The sequence below is a fragment of the Microcaecilia unicolor genome, chromosome 5, assembly GCF_901765095.1.
Source record: "Microcaecilia unicolor chromosome 5, aMicUni1.1, whole genome shotgun sequence".
Lineage (NCBI taxonomy): Eukaryota > Metazoa > Chordata > Amphibia > Gymnophiona > Siphonopidae > Microcaecilia > Microcaecilia unicolor.
In genome coordinates, this window is record NC_044035.1 from 157988592 (window position 1) to 158015069 (window position 26478).

Consider the following 26478-nt stretch of genomic DNA (forward strand, 5'->3'; position numbering starts at 1 on the left):
CGCCCACCCACCCACTAGCTAGCCAGCCTGCCCACCCGTGAACCTGGATAAACGGGCAGGCTGGCAAAAACCCACCCAGATGCCCCATGGTGCCCTCAAAATGAGAAACCAACAAAAAGAAGGTCCAAGTCTCCCGCACAAAACACATGAAACAACAAAGAGAGCGGAAGGAAACCAAAATAGACCAGATAAAGACCACAAAGAGTAAGAGCACCAAAAAGTTTATGGGGACCCTACATGGTCCGTGTTTCGGCCAACCAGCCTTCTTCAGGGGTCTTCAAATTGACCTATACAGATGTGCCTCCAGAACTCTCATGGAGTGAAAGGCATAAATGCTGGTGCTGTCCGAAATCAAGAGTAGGCGTGAATGCTAGCATTCAAGCCTACTCTTGATTGATTATTTATTGCATTTGTATCCCACATTTTCCCACCTCTTTGCAGGCTCAATGTGGCTTACAATACAACATGGATAGTGGAAATGAGAAGAGACTAGACATTTGGTGTTACAGAAGGATTTTGGGTTGATGGTAGTGGAATACATGATAGTAATATAACAGAAGGCATTTTTAACATTTTTGGATATATGTGGGAGTTTCACATGTTTTGATCTTTGTGGTATATCTTGTCGAAAAGATGGGTCTTTAGTAGTTTACGGAAGTTGGTCAGTTCATTGGTCGCTTTTAGGTTACGTGGCAATGCGTTCCAGAATTGCATGCTCATATAGGAAAAGGTTGATGCGTGCATTAATTTGTATTTTAGACCTTTACAGTTGGGGAAATGAAGATTAAGGAATGTGCGAGATGATTTTTTTCATATTCCTGGGTGGTAGGTCTATCAGGTCTGCCATGTAGGCTGGGGCCTCGCCATGGATGATTTTATTTACTAGGGTACATTCTTTTTCAGCCAGCACCAGCGTTTATGCCTTTAACTCCATGAGAGTTCTGGAGGCACATTTGTATACGTCAATTTGAAGATCCCTGAAGAAGGCCGGTTGGCCGAAACATGGACCGTGTAGGGTCCTCATAAACTTTTTTGGTGCTCTTACTCTCTATGGTTTTTATCTGGTCTATTTTGGTTTCCTTCCGCCCTCAAAATGAGGACATGTCGAGCCGGTACCGGGACATGTATGTGGTAACCCTGCTTCTAATCATCATTGCATGTGAATCTTGCCAGGTTTTAGAAAAGGTCTGGTCTAAGATTTTTCTTGAACTGTGTCATTTAACAACAGTCTTTTTTTAGCACAGTACATCGCCAGATGCAAAAACAAACAAAAAAAAAAACTGTTTTTTTTTTTTAATAGCGCGTCTATGGGAAAAGTGCGTAGAATTACACTGGCTCGGAAGGAAGATACGTCAAGTAACAGCGCCGTGATACTACCTCCCCGTGATATCATCAGTCGGCGCCCAACTACTCGAGTACCAGTTCCGTCATGGAATGGAACAGAGATGAGGCAGAGCGCTGCATCGCCATTGCCGTCACCGCTATCAAGAACGGGAATACAGAGAAGGCGCTGCGCTTTTTGGAGAAAGCTCAGAAACTGTTCCCGACAGACCGGGCTCGGGGTGAGTGTATGAAGGGAGCCGGTATGAGGGGAAAGAGACAAGTGCAACCGGTCCCCCGGAATTGGCCCTTCACAGCTGCGCTCGCTGTTGTTATTACGCTTGCGCCCAGGACTGGCTGGCGCGCAGGGCGTGACGGTTGTTGAAGTTTTTCCTCGAGCCCCACTCTGGTTTCTATGGAAGGTTTTGGGGGATTGGTAAGTGAAGACGGGCGGAATAGGGGATGAACTTCTTGTCTGCACACGGGAGAATTTGGTCGCACTCCATCCGCTTGATTTACTGTGAGTCTTGATGGAGGAACTGGTGTTAGGGAACTACGCTGGCGCTCGGGTGTCTTGTGGGCGGAGGGCCGTGTTGCTGTCTGGGAGTTGTAGATCCTGTTACGGCAGGGGGAAAGGTCGCTGTGCCGGGCCAAAACGGACTCTGGCTACTAGTATGTGGCGGTAGCGGGCCTGGGTCGGTCGTCGCGCCACCTCCGTTGTGCCATAGTGTGGATGACTGGTCGGAGCTGTCCTCTCCCTTTTCAGACCTCGACTCCTTGGTTCTGCTTATGTGGCACACTGCCTGCGCCTCCTGGCCATTTCTTACCATTTTAGAATGGGCTGTGCGTTTTCGGTAACTGAAGAAATCTCGAACTAATCTGTTAGCAACCTGAACCGAATCTCTGTCCATGGCCCCATCTACAATTACTCTTGAGTGTAGGTGGCTGTGTAGTCCTTAGCTCAAAATATCAGGGCAAGCGATATAAATAGGAGTTATGTACGTCCTTCCACTAGCTTTGCTTTAGTGCTGGTTTTCAGATGCTGTAGCGATTCTGGATAAAACTGTACTCTTTGTTGGGCAGACTGGATAGCCCATGCGGGTTTTTATGAGACATCTTTTACTGTATTATTGTGCTACCAGAGCATCCAGGTTACCCAGTTTCAGGATAGTGACTTTTTGACAAGACCTGGTTTTGCATATGTTCTAAAGCAGTGTAGGATTTCCAGTCTTGAATTCAGAACTGCCAAGTTACTTAGCTCAAGGAAGGAGACCGACCACATCAGGTTTTAAATTTACATCTCAAAACAGTATGGTATTTGTAGTCCCGGTTTCTGCCCATTGAATTCAGTGCTACAGGTCCCATAATACATCAGGATGAGGTTGGCAGAAATGCAGGACTCAGAATTTCCCTTCTGGAACAGGGCAACTTGGAAGCTCTTCAAATGTTGAAATCAGCACTGCATGTTCCATAATGCCTCATGATGGGGTTAAATCTCATTTATGTAACTGGGTAACTAGGTAGCTCTGCTCTTTACAAATAACAATTATTTTGGACTAAAGTAAGAATTATTTTAAGATATATTAAGTTAAAGGAGAGAGAGATTTGGGAGTGTAAGGCTACTATTAAGATGTTTAGTTCTCACTGCATAAAATGGGTCATAATAAAATAGTTACTAATAACTGAGGTTAACAGTAAAATAACACTTCTTAGCATGTCATATAGAAATCTGCAAATAACATTTAAATATCAAGACTTTATTCAGTACCAAAAACAAATCAAAAACTACTCACAATGTCTACCCTCTAGAGACCGATTCAAACACCCCTGGGATTCTCATTAGTTTATAAACCAAATCCTTATAATAAAAACTATATCACTATGGTATACTAATGTCAGATCTTCCTCTATCGAATTCACTGTATCCTGGAGTTGAAACATTGTCATCACATATTTTTTTTTCTTTGTTTTATATGATTTTTATTAATGACAACTTTGACCTGAAATACAACCATGGTCTTTACAACTGTAACCGACAAAATTTCCAACATTTCTATGAACGATTCAACAATATACACTTGTCATCATTGTTTTCCCCTCCTCCTCTCCCCTTCCCTTCCCTTCCTCCCCCTCCCTTTTTCACCAGGCATTTTACATTGTAACGTTATACATTAACCATTCAGGATCCGGCTACGAGCCAGTGGTGTCAGAGTATCCAGAAATGGCATCCAACATTGTAAAAACTGTTCACCCCTCTGGGAGGCCAAGTCCGGTACGTCTTTCCGCTCAAGCGCACTTAGCGAGATCAGGTGCACTCGCCAAAGCTGGATTGATGGTTTCTCCTCCTGTAGCCACAACTTAAGTATTGTCTTTTTCCCCATCATCACCAATCGCCGTTGAAAGTCTCTCAGCCCTGTACGTCTTCGTCCATGGGTGTGATATATATCGAACAATAATCCTGGCTGCCTTTTTTCCACTGAATCGCCCAAATGTTAGAGACTTGCCAACATACCAGGGACCAGAAAGCCAAAACCGGTGGACACTGCCAGAACATATGGCCCAGGTGTGCGCCCGACCCCGAACACTTTGGACAGTCATCTTTTGGCCTCAATGTGGCCTTAAAGGCTCTATGTGGGGATATGAATAATCGCATAAGAAATTTATATTGCGTTTCACGTATCTCTGCGCTCCCAAACTGTTTATAGCTCATCCGCAGGTACGCCTGCAGTTCAGCTGCTGTTATCTGACAGCTCAGTTCCTCCCAGTGAGTCCTACAATCAAATATCCCACATGCCGCATACTCCAATTATCAATGACTCCAATGCTCTTGATCAAATCTTCAGTAGTACATTATTTGCAAAAATCAGTAGAGCATTGTGAAGTCCTTCATTGAGTTTTTACAACCTTCAATCTTATAACCAGGTTCATCAGGCAAGATTTAAAAACCCAGCATACCAAAGTGGACTGAAATGGAGTAAACCTCCGCAGTTCTTTTTACCAATGCTGAGCAAAAAAGCTTGTGATACAACAAATCTCCTTGGTCTCTATATGGACTATGTTTCACTTGCACTTAGACCAAAACCTAAAAAAGAAAAATATACATAAAACAATCTACAATTTAAAAAAAGCCAAACAGTGCATCACAATTAAAAACATACCGTCTGTCAGTGTAGAATGTGGAGCTGTAGACCTCTTTGCAATGGTGTCCCTCTAAGCAAAGGACCCTAACGCATGCATAGCAGTACTACATTTAATATAGAAAAGTTCTCGCCAAAAAGAGCAAAATCAGGGATTCACCCCGTCAGCTAAACTGACCAATCCACCTCCTTGTTTAATCCATTCGGGGTCACTGTGTCCCATATAAAGATACATTTCTGTTCTTTTAAACACAGTTTAAATATGTGATGACATTGTTTCAACTCTGGGATACAGTGAATTAGATAGAGGACATTATATAAGATCTGGCATTAGTATGCCATAGCGATACAGTTTTTATATAAGGATGTGGTTTAGAAGCTAATGAAAATCACAGGGGTGTTTGAAACAGTCTATAGAGGGGAAAAGTTTTGAGTAGCTTTTAACTTGTTTTTAGAATTGAATAAAGTTTTGATATTTAAATGTTATTTACAGATTTATGTATGGTGTTTATCGACAACAGGTAGAGTATATACATTTTGGTATTGTATTGTTGATTGGAATATTGATGAGCCCTGTTGTATGTTTATAGTTGAATATATGCATATTAGGGATATCCTAAAAATCTGACCCGTTTTGTGATGAGCTGCCTATGAAAATCAGATAGGTACATCACCGTGGACTTCTCCTTATTTAGAACAAGTGCAACCACCTCCTGTCGTACAGCAATTTAATTGAAGCAGAACCTGAGAGAGGTCACAACCCAAGGGGACTATCTAGATATTATGTAAAAATATGGTGAAAAATTCCAAAAATCATGTATCAATGAGAAAAGAAAAAGTTGAATAGAAGAGGTGAAAGACATGAGCCTTCAAGGATTCCGTGCATTATCTCATGAACTGAGGAAACCTATCCCCCTATTAAATGTATTAAGGTGTCTCTTCCATGCTCACCCTCCCTTAATTTCCTGCTTCAAAGATCAAAGAAACTATCTGTGTATTCAGTTATATAAACACTACAAATTTGCAACAGTTTTATGGTATCCTGTTGAGGCAGAATTAGAATGTGTAGTAGTTATTCTGCATATTTCTCTGTCATTCACTGTGGGGCAGCTCAAATGTCTCAATGTTCAAAGTTTATTGTGAGGGAGGCTATGGAATACTGCCATTTCTCCTTAAGAACACTCCCTCACAGTGTTGGAGCCACCTTAAAAGCCCAGAATCCCTACCAAGGAGGAACTAAGTGACACAAGAGGGATGGAGCCAGGTAGGCATGGCCTAGGAAGCATAAAAAGCCTGACCAGAGCTAGGTTAAGGAGGCATAGAGGGAAGCAGGGATGCCCACTGCAGATGCCGCCACCCTGAAACTGAGAAACCGTGACCACTACGTTCAGGTAGCCCAGTTGCAGCTTGGAACCTTGAAGAGTTTGTGTTTGACCTGGCTGACTGCAGGCCAGCCTTCTGTGCCTGCTAGAGATTGTGCTGATGTCTCTGGATCCAGGGACCAGAGACCAGTAACTGCTGCTGGGAGAAAGACAGTCATGTATGCTGTGGCCCTGCAGAAGCAGGCCACCCGAGGAGACTTATATTTATAGAACTAGTTGAGTATTGATTCCTTCTTCCTTTCCTGTGAAGTAAACAGGAGCCCTTACCAGACACCTTTAAAAAAATATTATTTGTTTTCACTTTAACTTGCTGAGTGTGTGTGGTTTGTCTTACCTGGCCCCACGGCCCACTCTTGCTCACGTTACCACGCTCATTAAGTCATTGCATATGATTTAAAAAAATGAATATATATTTCATGTCATTAAACTGTCTGAGGGGAAATACTTCCATTAAAACAGATTTTAGCAATTATACATCACATGGTGTTGTTTTGCTCTGTGCTCCCTGTTTTTGTCTTGTCTCCTGCAGTGCTGTAATTGCAATTGTTTAGTGTTTCTTCAGCTGCTGCCCTTAATCACTTTCAGGTCAGCACAAACATGATGATGCTGATTGTTATCAGCCATTGTTAAAGCTGTTACCTTATGATGTCTTTACTGTGCAGGCACATGATGCTATTTGACATACTGTACATAAGTATTACCACACTGGGACAGACCAAGGTCCATCAAGCCCAGCATCCTGTTTTTCAACAGTGGCCAATCCAGGTCACAAATACATGGCAAGATCCCGAAAAAGTTCAATACATTTTATGCTGCTTATCCCAGAAATAGCAGTGGATTTTCCCAAAGTCCAGTTTAATAATGGTCTATGGACTTTTTTTTAGGAAGCCGTCCAAACCTTTTTTTTTTACTCTGCTAAGCTAACCACCTTTACCACATTTTCTGGCAACGCATTCCAGAGTTTAATTACATGTTGAGAGAAGAAAAAAACTTGATTGATTTCAATTGACCATTTTATAAGACTATTTAAAAAGATAAGAAGAATTGAGCATTGTGATTTGTCTGACAGTATTATATGGGGTTTGACAGTGTTTTTGAAACTTGAAATAGAAACACTAACTAGTGGTAAAGCACCTGCTACTGTGCCTGATGACATCAAAGTATAATCCAGCCTCATTCAGTTTAACTGAAACAGCTGAGCACAGGTGCGTTCTTGTCCTTGGATATTTTGTAGATATAATAGATAATGGCACATAAAGACCAACTGACCCACCCCGTTGCTTAGTTGTTCCCACCTATACTTTTCTGTCTGAGGATGTATCCCAGTTGTCAGCCATAGCAGCTTGACTGCCTGTAGAATATTACTCCTTTCCATGAAAGTTTTGGGTAGAAAAGGTGATGGCAAAAGCCAGAAAGATGTTTGGGTGCATATGGAGAGGAATGGCCAGCAGGAAAAAGGTGATAATGCCTCTGTATACGACTCTGGTGAGACCCTGTTTAGAGTGCTGTATACAATTCTGAAGACTGTACCTTCAAAAAGATAAACGATGGAGGCGGTCCAGAGGGTGGCTATTAAAATGGTTGGTACTCTTTATTATTAAGCATATGGGGACAGACTTAAAGATCTGAAAATGAAAGAAAGGCGGGAGGGGAAGATATGATAGTGGTGAGCCTTTTTCGATTGAAAGGAAACGCTGGAATAATGGGGCTTAGGATGAAGGTGAAAGGGATAGACTCGGAAGTAATCTAAGGAAATACTTCATGGATGCATGGAATGGCTTCCTGGTGTAGGTGGTGGAAATAGACTGTATCAAGAAAGCATGAGACAAGCACATAGGATCTCTTAGGGAGAGGAAGAAATAGTAGATGGTATGGATAGGCAGAATGGATATGATCTTTATCTGCTGTCAGTTTCTATGTTTCTGTCTACCATTTGAGATAAATAAATATATAAGTTCTCTTTCTCAAACAGTTACCCAGGCCTCTCTCCTGCCTATATCATTCACCCTGTAAGTGTAATAATAAACTATTAGTACTTCAATGTACTTTTGCAGGTACTCTCTCCTTGGCTGTATGCCTCACAGCACCCCTAAGATGTATGGAAATTTTCTTTTCATTTTTTAAAATATGTTTTTATTCCACAGCAGAAATAACAGCCATTAGTACAGTAATGAATGTCAAACTTATAACAAAGAATGAACTTGAACAACACAGAACAGCAGTGTGGTCCCTCTGGTGGACTCTGATCCAGAAAGAGCCGTATTGGCCAGCCCTCCTACTGTAGGGTTTTAATGTATAAAAAGAAAACCAGATTACCACATAAAAGCAAAGCCAGTCCTTTCTCATTCACTTCCCTCCCCCTTCCAAGCTCCAGCTAGCAATTCTCTTCTCCTACTACTGCTCCCTCATTCCCACCAAAGCCCACCAGGTGTAAAGGGCTTAACTGTAATAACTTAGTCCAAAAAATGTTTATAGTACACTACAACTGGTTTCTCCAGCTGCTGAGCAGCTCATGTCTCAGACTGGGCCACTTGCTTCATATTTGCCAACCAATGACTAAACAATAGAAGGTCCTTACAATTCCATCTTTTTAATATACCATTATGTAACAGAAAAACTGTAGTCAGTAAAATTTTCTTCTTCCCCATGTCCAATTTACTCTGTCTCGTGACCCTCCCACTATCCCAGTAACAGTAACTCATAGGACCATTAATTTCTCCCCTCTTTAACTTGCTCAATCAGGCACAAGGCCTGTGTCCATAACCGTTGAAGATGGGGACATTCAGTAACGGAGTGGATCCAGGTACCCCTCTCTATTTTAAATCTAAGACAGCAATCATTATCCCAAAACCCCAACTGGTAACCCCTAACTCTAGTCAAATATACTTTGTGAATCATTTTAAACAAATTTTCCTGAAATCCTGTGCTGGTGATCAGTTTGCACCCCACTGGCCACAATTTTGCCAAATCGGCCTCTGTAAGCTCAGTGTCTAGGTCCTTTGACCAGATCTGAGCCAAAACCCCAAGCTAAGAATTTGATCTTCCCACCTGGGCCATTGCTATACCAAATAGATAACTTACTACATTTTTCTGACAGGGACTTAGTCTTCACCCACCTCTTTCACCTATAAATGATTCCTATCCTTTCTATGTAGTGTAGCATCATTATGTTGCACTTGTAAGTAAAGCAACAATTGCCCTTTGGGCATTTGTCAACCCTGTTTCACGTGGTTGAAGGATGAAAAGCCCCCTGCCTCAGTTTCAGTAAGTCTCCAGACCTGAAATCTGTGATCTATCATACCTGGCTCAGCAGGCTTCCCCACTATGGCCAAAAAGGGAGATGTTTTCTGTGACTGCTTTCAGAACCTCCTCCACCAGCTCCACACCTTCCAAATGGGGAAGATAATAGTCTCCCTCTGCCAATATCTACTTCCAGTGTTATGCAGTAAAGTCAACGGATCCAAGTTAACAACCAGGGTGAAACAAATTTCATCAGGGAATTATTTTGGGGACCAACTGTGCATGAATATAACCTGACTGATTTAGATGTTCATTTTCAAAGCACATAGACTAAAAAAGTTTTAATAGTAGCCTGTGCAAATTTGAAAATGAGCCTCTTAGTTGACTGACTTTATTATTCAGCATTATACTGTTCTGGATCCCTTTTATGTCAGTTAGTTGCTTTGTTATTTTGTGAAAGTTCTTCATTTGGCAAACCTTCTTAATAGCTAGAGCTAGGTGAGTACCTATGGACAGACTGCTTTTCCTCCTGTCTTAGTGGATGTAGGATACATCATCTTGGGGGACTTGCCCCTAAGTCAGTCTGTAGCGACTGGCATGAATGCTGTTAGTACCTGGGCTCTGACCAAAAAACTGAAATTGAATGTGCAAAAAACCAAGATCTTGTGGTTCTGGAATCGGAGAGTTGTGGTCCCATCCTTAATATCTTTGTCTAATGGTCAAATCTTTGCAGTCAAGTCTGAAACCAGAGTGCTAGGGGTCCTGCTCAACTCCTTGCAGACTTTCATATTAACCAGCTATGGAAGAAAATGCTATTCACAATGAGACATCTACGTCTAGTCAGATCATACTTTGACCAAAAAGCCTTTTTTCATTGTTAGTCCAATTGTTAGTCCTATCACACCTGGATTACTGTAATATTCTATTTCTTGGAATTAAGTGTCAATATCAGAAAAATTGCAAATCATATGTAACATAGCTACCAGACTAATATTCAAATTGAATAGATATACTAGTGTTTCATCTTATCAAACTGCACTGGCTTCCCATATCAGAAAGAATCAGGTTCAAAGCTGCTTGTTTGGTCTTTCAAATCTTGCAGGGTGTCACGTCTGAACTGCTGATTAAGGCTACCTTATTATGCTTGGTCAAGTCCAACAAACTGAAAAAATAACAAGCTGGCAACACCATTCCAAGAGACAACTCAATATCAGAAGATCTTTGGCTCTCTATTCCCTGTACTTGGAGTTACAACATGGAACTCTTTACCTATTGCTATCAAAACAGATAATAAATACCTTAGCTTCCGGAAGAGGCTAAAAACCTTTCTCTTCCCAAAGACTGCTTCATAAAAATCCATTATGATTTATGCCTCCTTGTTTCATCTAACAGCCTTTGATTTTGTCGTATACATCACTGTAACAGTTTCGCCCATTATCACACCTAGAATGTAAACCGCACTAAACTCTAGAAAGGGGATATTAGAGGTATACAATAATTGATTTGATTTGACTTTAGAAGATGATCTCCTACTCCCTAGTCAAAACTTCAAGGTTGGTGGCCAACTACTTACACGTTTGGGTTAAGTCCATAGCTGTGTATCCTCTACCCCTTTTCTGTTTAAACAGCTAGACTGCCAAAACCAAATGTTACATGAAAGTAGGATCTTGAAAGTAGGGAGGGAAGACACCTCTGACTTTTCTACCTTTCAAAGTTTAAGTAAAAATTTTACTTGTATTTTGAGATCCACTGTCCCCGTTTAAATCAAACTTGAGATCTGGACATAGGATGTAAAGGTTTACTTGGATGGAATGAAATTGTGGTCAGACTGTTTATATAGCTGCACAAAGATACTTCCACCCAATTATATTTGGGCAACAATTGGATTTTGCTGAGACCAATTTTTTCATAAAATTAGTCCTTAAGGAGATACACCTGACTTCTGTATTTCTCAAAAATTGCAACTGATAGAGGGAGTGGGGGTGCATAAGAAGCAAATTTGGAAATTTCCTCTTAAGAGATGCATAATCATGACAACTTCTAGACCAGCCATTGGATTCAGTAGCCTTTAATCGAAATGATTGGAGTCTCAGTAGTTCTATAGTTACCAGTTGTGTACTAGAAACCACCATCTTGTCATGTAAACATCATTTCTTATGAAATAGTTCTTAGTTTCTTCACTTGTGTTTTTGTTTGTAATTATTGCTAGCTTAAGGGGCATGTTTACTAAAGTGCAATAAAATTTTTCTTACTTATATATAGTGGCAATGTGCCAGCTGTTGGGGACATTCCCAGCAGGTCCCCGTAGGTGCACTTGCTGCTTCTACAACTACTTATTTCTATAGTGCCACTAAATATACACGACAGAGCTTATCTATTCCAGGCAAACAGGACAAATAAGGGATCAGAGAGTTAGATTTCTTTTGGGAACAATTACAAAATATGGGTATTGGAACAGGTGACTATGGGATTAAAGAGATGGAGGATGATGTAGTGACTCATGAAGTCTGTTCCATGAATACTGTGCAACAAGATGGAAGGAATAGAAACAGAAAAAAATGCAGGCAGATAAAGGCCATATGGCCTATTCCGTCTGCCATTCATGACATCTACTCTACCTTAGAGATCCTATGTACTTGTCCCAAGCTCTCTTGAATTCAGATATTGTTTTCATCTCCACCATTTCCACCAGGAGTTCATTCCACGAATTCACTACCCGTTCTGTGAAGAAGTATTTCCTCAGGTTACTTCTGAGTCAGTACCCTTTCACCTTCATCCTATGTCCCCCTCTCTCCAGAGCATCCTTTCAATTGAAAGAGACCCGCGTCCTATGTGTTTATGCCATGAAGGTATTTAAATGTCTGTATCACATTTCCCCTCTCCCGCCTTTCTTCCAAAGTATACATATTCTGTCTCCATACGCTTTATGACGAAGACCACGGACCATTTTAGTAGCTGCCCTCTGGACCAACTCCATCCTGTTTATATCTCTTTGAAGATACGGTCTCCAGAATTGTACAAAATATTCTAAATGAGATCTCACCAGTCTTATACAGGGGCATCATCGTCTCCTTTATCCTATTGGCTATTCCTCTCCCTATACATCCAAGCATCCTCTTAGCTTTTGCCATTGCTTTTTCTACCTGTTTGGCCACTTTAAGATCATACCCAAGTCCTGCTCCTTTTTCATGCACAAAAGTTCTTCATTCCCTAAACTGTACCGTTCCCTCGGGTTTTTGCAGTCCAAATTCATGACCTGCATTTTTTAGCATTAAATTTTAGCTGCCAAATTCCAGATCATTCCTCTAGCTTTGCTAAGTCCTTCCTCATGTTATCCACACCATCAAAGGTGTCCACTCTATTGCAAATTTTGGTATCATCCTCAAAGAGGTAAACCTTACCAGACAACCTTTCAGCAATACCACTTCCAAAAATGTTAAAAAGAACAGGCTCAAGATCCGAACTTTGCTGCACACCACTGATCAAGGACATTATTTACCATTACCCTCTGTTGCTTTTCACTCGATCAGCTCCCAATCCAGTCGGTCACTTTAGGACCCATACCACTGGCACTCAGTTTATTAGTTGCTTATGCGGAACCATGTCAAAGGCTTTGCTAAAATCTAAATACACCACATCTAGCACTCTCCCTCAATCCAACTCTCTGATCACCCGGTCAAAGAAATTAATCGGATTTGTCTGAATGGAGTCTGGAGTTGGCGGTGGAAGAGTAAGGTAAGTCATTCTTATCCAGATGAACGGCATTCCCAGTGAGGGAGTAGTAATAAGATAGAGAAGAGATACTGAGGAGCTGCAGAATGAATGCAGTTGTAAAAAATATGAATTGTGTATGGAAACAGAGAGCCAATGAAATGACTTGAGGAGCGGGGCTATGTGAGCATAGCACAGTTTTGAACAGATTGAAGGGGAGAGAGATGGGAAGCAAGATTCAGTAATTTAAGTGGGAGGTGATGAGAGTGTGGAAAAGAGTGTTGGTAGTATGCTTAGAAAGGAAGGGATTCATTTTGGTGATGTCATAGAAAAAGAAGTGACCAACTTTAGCAGTCTGTTCGAAGGGTACAGTGAAAGAGAGAAGAGTCAAAGATGACTTCAGTGTTACCAGCTGAGGAGATGGGGAGTATGACGGTGTTATCCACAGAACTAGAGAAAAGGGGAAGAGGAGAGTTGGGTTTAGGGGGAAAGATATGCGCAGTTTTGGCCATTTTCAATTTCAGATGACAGTGGTGTAGCCAAGCAACAATGTCAGACAAGGAAGCTGGGCCTGGATTCCTGGTGAAATTTCTGGTGTAGAGAGGTAGATCTTGGAGCCATCTGTGTAAACATGGTACTGAACACTGTAAGAGGAAATCAGAGAACCCAGGTATTGACTGATAGTGGGATTACAGTGGAAGAGAATCCACCAGAACATACACTAAAAATGTGATGGGAAAGATAAGAAGAAACCCAAGACAGAACAGAAGCCTGAAATCCAAGTGAGGATAGCATATCAAGGAGCAGCTGGTGATCAACAGTATCAAAAGCAGCAGATCAAGAAGGATAAGGATTGAATGGCCCTTGGATCTGGAAACTTTGGAAAAGGCTCTTTGAGCAGGGACTGTCTTTTTTGTGTATGATGTACAGCGCCGCGTATGCCTTGTAGCGCTATAGAAATGTTAAATAGTAGTAGTAAATATAGAAGGAGAAACCGAATTTGAGATGAAAACATTCAAGGCAGCAGTGGTGAACAAACAATTATTCTCAAGTACCTTGGATGAGAGAGAGGGAGATGAGATGATAGTTGAAAGGGCAGGTAGGGTCCGGTGAAGGTGTTTTGAGGAGTGGTGTAAGACGGCATATTTAAAGGCATCAGAACAGTTGCAGTGGAAAGTGATAGAAGGGATGACAGGATAGGGGAGAGAGAGAGAGCTCTGAGTAGATGGGTGGGAATAGGATCAGAGGTACAGGTAGTCAGTTTGGTGCAGGAGATAAGATATGCAGTTTCCTTTTCTGTGATTGTAGACAAGGAAGAAGTGATGGCAGAGGTTGAAGGAAGGTTGTGAGGATGAAGTGGGGGAAAGGGGTAAGTAAGTGCACCTGCACTAACTACACAAGTGACAACACATGGTAAAGTATCATGCTGTAACCACAAGCAGAGTTCCCTGCTCTTAACTTGTCCATTTCCTTAACAGGATATGCAGCTAATGTGTGAATTAGTGCACACAGCATGCTAACTGTTGCCACACTTTAACGTGCCCTTACGAATGCATAAACAAAAGATAACCTAATAAAAAAAAAAAGATGTTTCCTTATTATTGCACCACAGCGGTCTGTATTATCAAGTTTTGCATCCAGTGATTAATATTGCAAGTAGAAGGAACTGAGGTTATGTAGAAAGCCACACTCTTTCTCAACTGATTTTAGTTTAATTTTAATTGGGAATGATTGAAGTACAAATGAAATGTCCAAAGGAAGCTAGACTAGAAAATCCAAGAAATAAAATAGATCATCTTCAACTATATATTAAATAGAAAAAGAAAAATACAAACATGTAAGACCTCATTAATCAACAAGTTAGAAGAAGGAGGGATTCAACTAGAAAATTAAAAGGAAAAGAAAACACACACAGATGGGCTGGAAAATCATTACATATGTGAGGTTATAATTGTCACATTCAATCTAGCTCTTTGCACTGCTGCCTCCTAACCTCTCCCCCCCCCCCCCCCCCAAAGAAAAAGAAGTGAGTGCTCACATTGGGTGTTTCCATGCATAACAGTTGCTCCATATCCACTAATTATCTGTTGCCCTTCAGTCTGCGTATTCTGAGATATAGTATTGAAGATGTTCTGTAATGGCGTAATGACAAGATGTTTGTTTTAATTGCAAATCCTAACTCTTTTCCCTTGTGAGTGCACTGCACATTGGATTGGTGTTTTTTGGAATGGTAAGAGCCAAACCAAAGCCCAACATTGTGTAGTGCATAGTTGCTCATTTTCAAAGCAGAAAAACATTTTTTAAAGGCAATTTAAGGTGTCTTATCTGCTAAAAATGTCCAAATCCCGACTTTGGAAATTCAGAATTTGGACATTTCACACTGCAGTTTATCCAAATAGCAAGGGGTGTGTATTGGGCAGAACTAGGGATGACTCAAAAAGTAGGAAATCCAATAGCAATTTTTTGAACAGGAAGAAACTTCCATGTTGTTTAGACTTAAAAAAAAAAAAAAAGACATTTTTATCTAGAACTGTTTTGGTCACTCCACATTACAAAAAGAAGCTCTGATTGAGCAGCTGACCACTGAAGGGATTAAGGCATGACACCTCATTAATCCCCTAATGGTTGCTGTCCCCTCCCTGTCCCTGGAAGTGAAACTGAAAAGGAAAACTAGGCTTTATGTCAGCTGCAGGTATTATAGACATTCTGAACAAAAGAGTAGCCTAGTGGTTAGTGCAGTGAGCAACTGTGAACCAAGGGACCCAGGTTCATGTCCCAGAAACTGAAAGATCCCTACTGTACCTACTACTACTACTATTTAGCATTTCTATAGCGCTACAAGGCATACGCAGCGCTGCACAAACATAGAAGAAAGACAGTCCCTGCTCAAAGAGCTTACAATCTAATAGACAAAAAATAAATAAAGTAAGCAAGTAAATCAATTAATGTGAACGGGAAGGAAGAGAGGAGGGTAGGTGGAGGCGAGTGGTTACAAGTGGTTACGAGTCAAAAGGCTATTGAAGTGGCATATATGCAGGATACAGTAGGTATTTTCCTAGAGGGATCACATTTACAAAAAAAGTTATAGTGGGATTTGAACCCGTGTCCCTTGGTTTATAGTCCACTGCATTAACCACTAGGCTATGCATTTGTTCTGCAGAGACATCTGTGCGGCCATATTTTTGAAAATGATGCCAGACAGATGTTCATGTCCTTGTTTGTTTATTTTTTTTTTGTTGTTCAATAGTTGGACATTTCACTTTGGAAAATGGCTATTCATTTTGGACATTTCAGTGCAAGAAACATCCACATCGCAGCCATTTTCCTGTTTGATTATGGCTGTGACAGAGATGGACATTTTGAGCAGAATGTGGTTTTATTTTTTATTTTTTTTAATGCCTCTTTGTACTTACTGAGGGCACCAGTGTCTCCCCTTTCTGCTCACTCTGCTACTCTTTTTTTTTTTTTTTTTTTTTTTTAACTCTTACTAGATAGTTTATCATCTAGCCTGTATTTTTTTCTCTGCCTTTGTCTTCAAAACACCTTCCTCACTTGAGACTGAAATATCTTACATAAAATGCATCATGCCTGACTGCCGAATACTTCAGCTTTGACAGATACGCTTATCTAGTGCTGGACAAAATCTGGGGTACCAGGGGAATAGTTCTAATAAGCTACTCGAGCTCTTCCAGGGTTATCAGGCACAGTGCTGTGGGACTGGTACATAGGTAATTTAAATTTGATACTCCATTCTGATGTAAAAAAATTATTCATGCATAGTTAACTAAACTGCTGCATTTAAAATACCCCTGGTAAGGAGCCCCTCTGCAGCTGCAAAGTGATTTGAATATTCTGTTTATTCCTAGACTTGCTTCTTCTACATTATCTCCACAAGAAGCAGCTCAGACTAGCAGATTTCATACTAGGTTTTTATTTGGTTGTGTGTGAGCCTTCAGTCTTCTGTACTGTATATACTAGTTACAAACTGTACGAGCTTATAAGGCCAACAGTGTTTGCATTTCTTTTCGCTCTGCATATTTGTTACCTTCTATTTCATACTATCATCAAGTGTATTTTTAACTGTGTCTGCTCGTTGCACTGTTCTCCAGGGAATTTGCTTGCTAGCTGGGTGATTGTTGTAAATCAGGAGAGCTCGATGCAGAAACTGTTGATTGTGACTTGGGAAGGAATGGTTCCTACATAATGTTAATGGGGCTGGGGTGATGGTATATTACTTAGAGGATTAATATTTCAAGTTGAGGCCAGATTTTGGACTTCTGGTTGTAACTTCAGGTTGTGTTCTACTTGTTACACAGTTCTGTTTTCTCTTTCGGAAGGAGGTGTGATTAGATCAGTGAGCAACAAGATGGGAAGATTCCTAGGAATGGGATTCTAATACCAGTTCTGCCACAGATTATGATCTTGGACAAGTCTTTCTCATCCTGGGCTGAAGTTTAGTTAGCCTTGTTTGGGTATTGTTGCCCCCTGGTGGCAGAAGAACTCCAGGGTCCTGCAAGGAATGTCTGGTGTATAGGAAGAGCCAAAATGGACTGTATGGAGGTGGATCACCAGATACTCTGTAAAGGCAGTATGTCTTTCTGGATACGCTTTAAATTAGATTCTTTTATTAAGAGTATTTGTTTAGAAACTTCTATTCTGATTGTCCAGAGTTGCAAATATATTGTGTATAAGTAAAACAAACAAACAAAAAAAAAACCTCATACACTTGGTTATAGCCGCTCCTAGGGGAAAAGTATTGGTGTCTCTGCTGGATCCTGGGCCCTTGCACACAGTTCCCTTAAGCCACAAAATAACCAGCTCAATCTATACTATAACTGTAAGCCAACAACATAGTTCAGCCTGGGCCCTGGAATAATTTTCTTCCTTCAGCCTAGAGTTCTCTCAATTCCTGTCAGAGTTTACAGCTGAGGTAATCAAGTTCCAGGTTGCATTGTTTCCATCCCCTAGTCCAGGCTGCAAGAAAATCCCACATAGTTTTCCATCATTTTCTTTATAATTCACGGCTATATTCCACACGCACACAAAAATACATCAAATGCTTATTGAACACAGTCCTCTTAGTTGTCTTCCAAATTTCCTTATGAACCCTTGCATCCCTGGGGTTCAAATAAGAGGAAGGCCCTGCCCTCTTGTCATTCTTTACGGGTTCCTCCCAGTGGCCATCCTGACAAACTGCTGGCAGCACAATCACTCTCAAAGCTGTGAAAATAGCTTAAACTGGGCTCACGCCAGTTCCTACATCTCGGTGTCCATTTCTTCAATTGCATCAGTCTCCGGAACTTCAAAAAGTTACCTACATCTTTTCAGGGTCTGAGGTTATAGGGTTTGCTGGAAGCTTCTGCTTCTTCCTCTTTGCCCTGCAGAAGCATCTTGTTATATTCCCAGCATGGCTCATGAGCTACTGTGCTGTAAGTAGCATTGTAACTGCCATGGAAGAAAAATATTTAGAAATTTTGATTTATTCTTCATAGCTTATAAAAAGTTTTTGTGGGTTTTTGTTTTACTTTAATTATACTATTTGCCTTCTTTGTGTTCAAACCCCTTCTCCCAGTTCCTGCAGCCTGTCTTCCATTTCTCTAATTTCTTTTCCTCCTTTATTTTCTCTCTAACCTCTTTACCTTTTCTCTGCTTCCAGCCTTTCTACTTCTGATTAGCCTCATATGAAGAGAGAGACCTACCTCCCCACTTGGGCCCAAAGTCATACATGTTGGTGACATCTTCTGGTCTATCCTTTATCTGACTTTATTCTCAAGCCTGTGCTGGCAGTGATGCAGCATTTCTGCTAAGATCTGGATTGTACCAAGATGCTGAGCTGCCAATGACCAGGTGACCTGGGCTTGGGATTGTTTTAACCCCTGCCAAGGGCTATGAGGGCTATGTCATCAGCAAGCTTAGCTAAAAGAGAAGGAGCCTGAGGAGAGTGAAACAACACCCTAATGAGAGCTTGAATGAAGCATGAGGGAGAGTTGTGTGTGTTTGTTTGTTTTTTTATAAGTACATGAAAAACATTCTAATTTGGTGGTGTTTTTTTTTTTTTTTTCTTAGAATTGATTGAATCCCTCACACAAAATGGGAAGTCATCTGCTGGCCAGTCTGAATACAATGACCCTACGAAGCCTCGTCATAGGAAAATGGGCACAGAGACCCCAACAGCCAATGGAGAAGCTGGTGGGGAGGGTGGCAAGAGTTATTCATCGGACCAGGTGGATGCAGTTAAGAGGTATGGTATGGAGGGGAGGGGAGGGGAGGGGGGAACACCTTGGATGGCTCACAGCTCAAAGATCTAGCCTACTGCCTCATGAGGAAGCATACGAGAAGGGGATGTTTTCATGGGTTAAATGCAGCAATCCTGATACCGGATAGGTTGGTGCATTTTATGGAGGCGATGCTTAGGTGAATGGATCTGGCTTTGCTATACTGGGTATCCAGATGGCAGAGGAAACTTAATGTAGACAAGTGCAAAGTGATGCACAATGGGGGGAAAAAAATCCAAATTTGAAATCTGCTCAGTGTGCGGCGGCAGCAGCCAAAAAAATAAACAAAGTTAGGAATTAGAAAATAAAACAATGCCTCTATGTTGCTCCATGGTGCAACCTTACTTTGAGTGTTTTGCACAATTCTGATTGCCACATGTTAAAAATGATATAGAGGTGTATTTTCAAAGGACTTAGACTTACAAAGTTACATAGAGGGGCATTTTTGATATTGCATCTAAGTCTGACTTCGGACGTTTTGCGCTAAGTGTACCAAATCTGAATAGGAAACATACCCATTTTTGAAAAAAGGAAAACTTTTTTTTTTTTTTTTTTTTCAGAAAATGCCATTTCAAACAAGGTCTTGTGCTTTGTGCGTTTCTTTTTGGTTCATTTTCTAGAAAACAAAAATGGCACGTTAAAAATACACAAAATCAAGCTATTGGGATGTAGGAAGGGCCAGCATTTTTAGCAGAATGGTCCCACAGACATCCCAGGAAAAAAGGGGGTACCCTAGGAGGCACTGCTGCAGACTTCATATAAATGCACCCAGGTACACATCTCACCGTTGCTCTCTTTTATCTTGTCGGCTGAGTGGTCCAAAACCCACCCAAATCCTGCTACCCGCAACTTAAACCACTACAATAGCCCTTTTGGGTGAAGGGGGGCACCTATATGTGGGTACAGTGGGTTTCTGGTAAGTTTTGGAGGGCTTGCAGTTTCCACCACAAGTGTAACAGGTATTAAGAGGTATGGGCCTGGGTCCATCTGTCTACAGTACACTGACTGCACTCACCACTACACTACTCCAGGGACCTGCATGCTGCTCTGATTGACCTGGCTATAACATCTGAGGCTGTCGTAGAAGCTGGTGAGTACTTATTTTTATTCACAGTTTTGGGGGGTGGGAGGGGGTCAGTGACCAACGGGGGAGTAAGGTTGGGTCATCCCTGAATCCCTCCAGTAATCATCTGGTTATTTAGGACACCTTTTTGTGTCTTATTCATCAGAAAAACAGGTTTAGACCAAAACGTTGAAGTTTTCGCCCTAAACATTTTGATTTTGTCCCATTATGGGTGCAAAACGTCCAGGTATTAGGCACGTCCTAATCCCACTTTCGAAATGCCCCCAACACGCCCCCTTGTGGTTTGGAAGTATTACTGATGAAATGCATAGGTAGACATCTGCAAAACAGGTTCGAAAATACCGATTTGGACATTTTGAGAAGAAATCTGTCCAAATGGTGCTTTATGACACTTTTTGGACGTTTTTCTCTTTCGAAAATGAGCCCCATAGTAACCTATGGAACTTTTGTAAATCTAAGTGCTTTGAAAATGAGCCTCATAGTGGAATTAGAAAAGGTACAAAGAAATGTGACCAAATCAATTAAGAGGATGGAACTCCTTTCATATGAGGAAAATGTAAGAGGTTAGGGCTCTTCAGCTTGGAGAAAAGATGACTGGGGAGGGGGGATATAGAGGACTCTAAAATAGTAGAGTGAAATAGGTAAATGCAAATTGATCACTGTTTCAAAAAAATACAGTTCAAAGACTAGGAGACACTCCATGTAGCTAAGTTTGCTACTATGTAATGCAAATAGGAAAAACTATTTTTCACTCAGCGAATAGTTAAGCTCTAAAACTTGTTACTGGAGGACGTGGTAAAAGCAATTGGCATATCTTAGTTTTTAAAAAAAGGTTTGAATAAGTTCCTGGAGGTGAAATTCTTAAATTGTTATTAAGATAGATTCAGATAGAGCCACTGCTTATCCCTAAGGTTGGTAGCATGGAATCTTGCTACTTTTTGGGACTTTGCTAAGTACTTGTGACCTGGACTGGCCACGCTGGAAGCAGAATACTGAGCTAGATGGATCTTTGGTCTGACCCTGTATGGCAGTTCTTTGTTTTTGTGATCTGTAACATTGTTCTCTCTGTGACTAGTTTGATTGCTAGCTCACATTGGAGTGGAAGAGTAGCTTAATTGTAAGTGCAGCGGCCTCAAAACTAGGGGAACCGGGTTCGATTCCCATTGCAGCTCCTGTGACTCTGTTCAAGTCATTTAACCCTCCATTGCCCCATGTTACACAATAAGTACCTGTATATAATATGTAAACCGCTTTGATTGTAACCACAGAAAGGTGGCATATCAAATCTCCCCCCTACCCTTTCCTGTTGCAGTATCTTAGCCCAGTTTGCTACACGGAAATGGAACTTGTAAAATCATCATGCATTCCTGTCTTCCCCTTACTCGTATGAATGTTAAACACAGAGTTTTGCTGGAGCAGGCTCTCACAGGCTCGCAAGAACCGGTTGTTAAGTTTTTAAGAATTTTGGGAGCCGGTTGTTAAAGTAGGGGCCTCCATGGCTACTTTAACAACTGGCTCCCAAAATGTGGGCTTCCTGCTGAATTCTCTTTTACTTTGCTGGTGGGGATGCTGAGCCCTGCCAGCCAAGTAAATAGACTGCTGCTGCTCCCAGCTCCTTGTTTCCCGCTCTTAGCAGCAGGCTAGGACTTCTCCAGCATGTGTGATAAGTTTCAGCATGCTGCTCAGAGCAAGACGTTGGGAGTGGTGGCAGTCCATTTATTGGTTGCCAGCAAAGGTATGCCTAGCGTGCCCGCATGAAGGGAGGGAGGAGAGAGAGGCAAGTGTTGCTCCCCCCACCCAGCCACCCCTAGCCCTTCCAACTGCAGAGCTGGCTACATGAGAAAGAGCCTGTTGTTAAAAATTTACCAGCACACCCCTGGTTAAACATATTATCTAGTTATATTCACATTTCTGCCATAGATCATAGAGTATCTAATGACCTTCAGTTCACACTTTTCATGTGACTTTTGGCCCTACAGTAGAGTAAAATACCTTTTCTCTAGGGAAAAAGGCCAGTTCATTGCAGGTATCAAAGGGAAAAAGCTAGGCATCATAATGTTCATACAGCCTTTTTTATATGAGGTGGGAGAGGGACGTTTGGATAGGGAAAGGTATGTATGTGCATTTGCAACGCACATGGAAGATGATATACAAAGCTCAGGGTGATTAAATATGATTACTTTGTATATAGCAACATCTGTGAATACAGTTCTGTGCAAGGCAGTTTAGTTTTGTGTGTCAATCTTCTGAGGACTTTTGATGTATCTGAGCAAATTGAGACTTGGTGACTTGCTCAGGCACAAACAGGAAGGGGATGGATGAAGCAAATGAGATTCACATTGAACTCTTATCACCTTGTTACTCCGCCATCCAGTGTTCTCCCACAGTCACATATCAGAATGATTAATACCACATTGGGTCTGTGTCAGAGCAGGACTGTTATCACTGGGACTTACACAAAGCTAGATGCTTTTAAGATGGTTTCTCTTTGGAGCTAATATTTATTCTGTGTTCTGCCACACATATTTAATTACCGATATTTTTTTTATTGTCATTTTTACCATTTAACATTGAAGTTCAGTTTATGAAAATAGGAAACAGTTTTCCCAAATCAAGCCCACATCATAGAGTAAACAGGGAACAAAGAAAATATATTCATCTCAAACAAAGAAAAATAGAAAAAGAGAGCTAGCACAATCAAATCTTCATTGACCCCAGCTGATCCTTAGAAACTCTATCCATTCTTTTTAAGAAAATCTTCCAGTTCTTGTCATTAACAGCAGATGAATCCAGAAACTTGTGGGTTATGACCATCTTCCAGCAGGTGGAGACAGGGAGTACTAAACTGAACTGTGTCTTATAGGACAGTATGCTCCTTAGTCAGTTAATATATCTCTATCTCTAGCAGGTGGTGGACTGTCTCTCACAAGCTCATGGTCTTATTTTAGTTTAAGCTCCTGTTCTGGGTTTCCTGGTTCAGTGGAGCAAGGGGTGTGCCTTGGCTCAGCGGTGCTGATTGGGGCAGTCACACCTGCTGGTGGCAGGTCCCTACTCCACCCAATACACTCCCTCCCCCCATTATTTTCTCCATCCTCCTTAGAGGATTTAAAGAGGTTTGGTAGCCGTGTTAGTCCACTTATAAAGGTAATCAATAGAAATAAAACAAAATAAAACATGGAAAAGAAAATAAGATGATACCTTTTTTATTGGACATCTTAATACATTTCTTGATTAGCTTTCGAAGGTTGCTCTTCTTCGTCAGATCGGAAATAAGCAAGTGTTGGTAGATGACAGTATATATGAAACATCAAAGCATTTCAGTGACAGTCTAACAGGGCGGGGGTGGATAGGTGAGAGACCAGGAGATATGCATGGGAATATCAAAGCATTTCAGTGACAGTCTAACAGGTGAGAGGAGGGTGACAAACAGAGCATTACAACTTTATGGTTTATAATGGTCTAGAAAACCCAGATCTTTAAGACCTGTCTGGTGGGTGTCAAAATATTCAATCATTCTGACTTCAAAGGTCTTACGTTCCTGTATTGTTTTAAAGTTACCTTTCAGGATTCTTACTATGAAATCATTGGTACAGTGTTCTGGTTTTGTAAAGTGCTGCCCCACAGGAGTGGAATCCTGGCTGGCACTGGCATTTTTCATGTGATGTCTATGTAAATTAAATCTTGTCTTTAGCATCTGGCTTGTTTCTCCAATATAGCATCCTTCGTCACATTTTTTACCCTGAATGATGTATACCACATTGGAAGTTGAGCATGTAAAGGATTCCTTTATGTTTAATATTTTTCCTTTGTGAATAACTGTGGGGTCCTGTGAAATGTTTTGGCATAGCTTGCAGCTGGATATATTGCAAGGATGTGTGCCATTCTCGTCTTTTTGAGTCTGTGTTGGGAGCTTCTGATTAGCTTGTGTTTTAAGTTGGGTGGCTGTCGGAAAGCCAGCAGTAGTGGGGATGGGAATATCTCTTTCAGTAATTCATCCTCCTGGAGTAGAGGCTGAAGATCTTTTGTGATTTTTCTTAACTTTTCCAGCTCTGGGTTGTATGTGGCTTTTTTTTTTTTCTTTGTACTGTAGCAGATTTTCCCTGGGTGTTTTGAGGGAGGAGGCAATTTCTTGGAGATTATTTTGGGGTTGTAGCCTTTCTGTTCGAAGGATGCAGTCAGGATTTCAAGGTGTCTGTCTCTGTCCCTTGGGTCAGAGCAGATACGGTGGTATCGTGGCTTGGCTGTAAATAATGGATCTCTTTGTATGTGAAGGGTGGAAGCTGGAGTTGTGGAGGTAGCTGCATCTGTCTGTGGGTTTCTTGCATATAGATGTTTGTATATAGCCATCGCTGATTGAGACCGTGGTGTCCAAAAAATTGACTTTTTCCTGGGGAGTAGTCCATTTTGAATCTGATTGTAGGATGGTATGTATTGAAGGAATTGTAAAATTGTTTCAGAGTTTCTTCCCCCTCAGTCCAAATCATAAAAATGTCATCGATGTACCGGTAGTATTTTAGGGGTTTGGTTGGTATGTATTCAGAAATATCTCTTCCAGCTCAGCCATAAAGAGGTTGGCATATTGGGGTGCTGTCCTGGTGCCCATCGCAGTGTCCATTATTTGTAGATAGATATCATTGTTAAAGCGGAAGTAGTTGTGAGTTAAAATAAATATGATTCATTTTGTAATAGTTTCTGGTGAGTATTGATGGTCCAGTGTGGATGTTTTTAGGAGTCTTCCACATACAACTATGCCATTGGCATGGGGGATGTTGCTGTATAATTCTACATCCATCGTGACCAGAAGGGTGCTTGGTGGTAATTGCTTGATATTTTTCCATTTATTCAGAAAGTCTGTGGTGTCTTGTATGAAGTTGTTTGTTGTGCTGACACAATAGGGATACTGGGATAGTTGCTTGGAGTCTTGCCTGGTTTTTGCCCTCTTGGTTTTGGGTCAAGTATCTGCAAATACAGTAGGCAACTGAACACACTTGCCTTTATTGGTTGTTCAAGCTCATAATCATAGGTGACAAAATTGTGTACTATCCTAGAATCTACCAATATTTCAATATTGCATGCATAGCAACTTCATAAGGAAGAAACATGTATTTATTTATTTATTTGTATTTAGCTTACACTTTGTCATCGACAGCTGAAGTTCAGTTACGTGCAGGTATTTCCCTGTTTGCATACATTCTTGGGAGTAGATTTACTAAAGTGCACTATTGTGCTAATGCATGCTAATATATGTTATTTACTGTAGGTCCCATTTTCTGCAGTGGGACTTACTAAGAACATGCATTAACACAACAGCACAATCTGCTGCTTCCTGTGATCTCAGGTACAGGGACAATGTGGCTTGAAACCTAGCTTCCCTTGTTCTCATCCTACTGCTTTAACTTCTAAGCAGGATATACATCACCACTGCCAAGTCTCCATTTTTTGTAGCCTGCACTGATCAGCCAAACTATGGTATATTATGTGCAAAATTTTTAAAATTAGAGGTGGTAAGGGTGGTTGGGCTGGAAGCTAGGATATTGCTTTCAGTATAGTCAGTAAAACAATATTTGTGTATTCTCCGAGGACAAGCAGGCTGCTTGTTCTCACGACTGGGTGACGTCCGCGGCAGCCCCCACCAACCGGAAAGAAGCTTCGCGGGACGGTCGGCACGCAGGGCACGCCCACCGCGCATGCGCAGCCGTCTTCCCGCCCGTGCGCGACCGCTCCCGCCAGTTCCTTTTTTTCCGCGACTGGAGAGAGTTGTGCGTTTGCCTCTCTCTCTGTTCAGCCGCCGGATTTTTCGACCGCGTTTACGCGGATCGTCGCTTTTGGATTACCGTTCGGTTTCCTTCTTTTTCTTTTGTATTGTTTAAGAAAAAAAAAAAAAAAAAGAATTTTGCGCGTGTGGAGCACGCGCTCCCCTTTTCCCTCGCTTCTAGCGGGGACGCCACGTTGCGGCCTAGTGGCCGCTCGGTCGGTTAATTTTTTCGTGGTGTGATTTTAGCCACCATTGCCGACTTTGACTTCGCCGACGCGATTTTTCCGTCGATGTCCTCGAAGGTCCCGAGTGGATTTAAAAAGTGTGGTCGCTGCGGCCGGCCGATCTCGCAGACCGACACCCACGCTTGGTGCCTCCAGTGCCTCGGGCCGGAGCACAATCTCAAGTCGTGTGCTTTGTGTCTCGGTCTCCGGAAACGGACTCAGGTTGCGAGGCAAGTTCTGCGGGACCGTCTTTTTGGAACTTGCGCCGGCCCCTCGACGTCGACCTCGACGGCATCGGTATCGAAGGCCGGTTCTTCGGTACCGGTATCGATGCCCGAGACATCGGCACC

The 26478-nt window shown here is 41.6% G+C and overlaps 1 protein-coding gene across 1 annotated transcript in view; it reads left to right on the forward strand.

The window, feature by feature from the left end:
• The first annotated feature begins 1397 nt into the window (after positions 1–1397).
• Positions 1398–26478, forward strand: part of DNAJB12 (DnaJ heat shock protein family (Hsp40) member B12) — a 79055-nt gene continuing 53974 nt past the window's right edge. The window contains exons 1-2 of the mRNA XM_030203489.1: positions 1398–1562; positions 18857–19031. Coding sequence (XP_030059349.1) covers positions 1430–1562; positions 18857–19031 — 308 coding nt within the window. The 5' untranslated portion in view covers positions 1398–1429. The remainder of the gene's footprint in view (positions 1563–18856; positions 19032–26478) is intronic.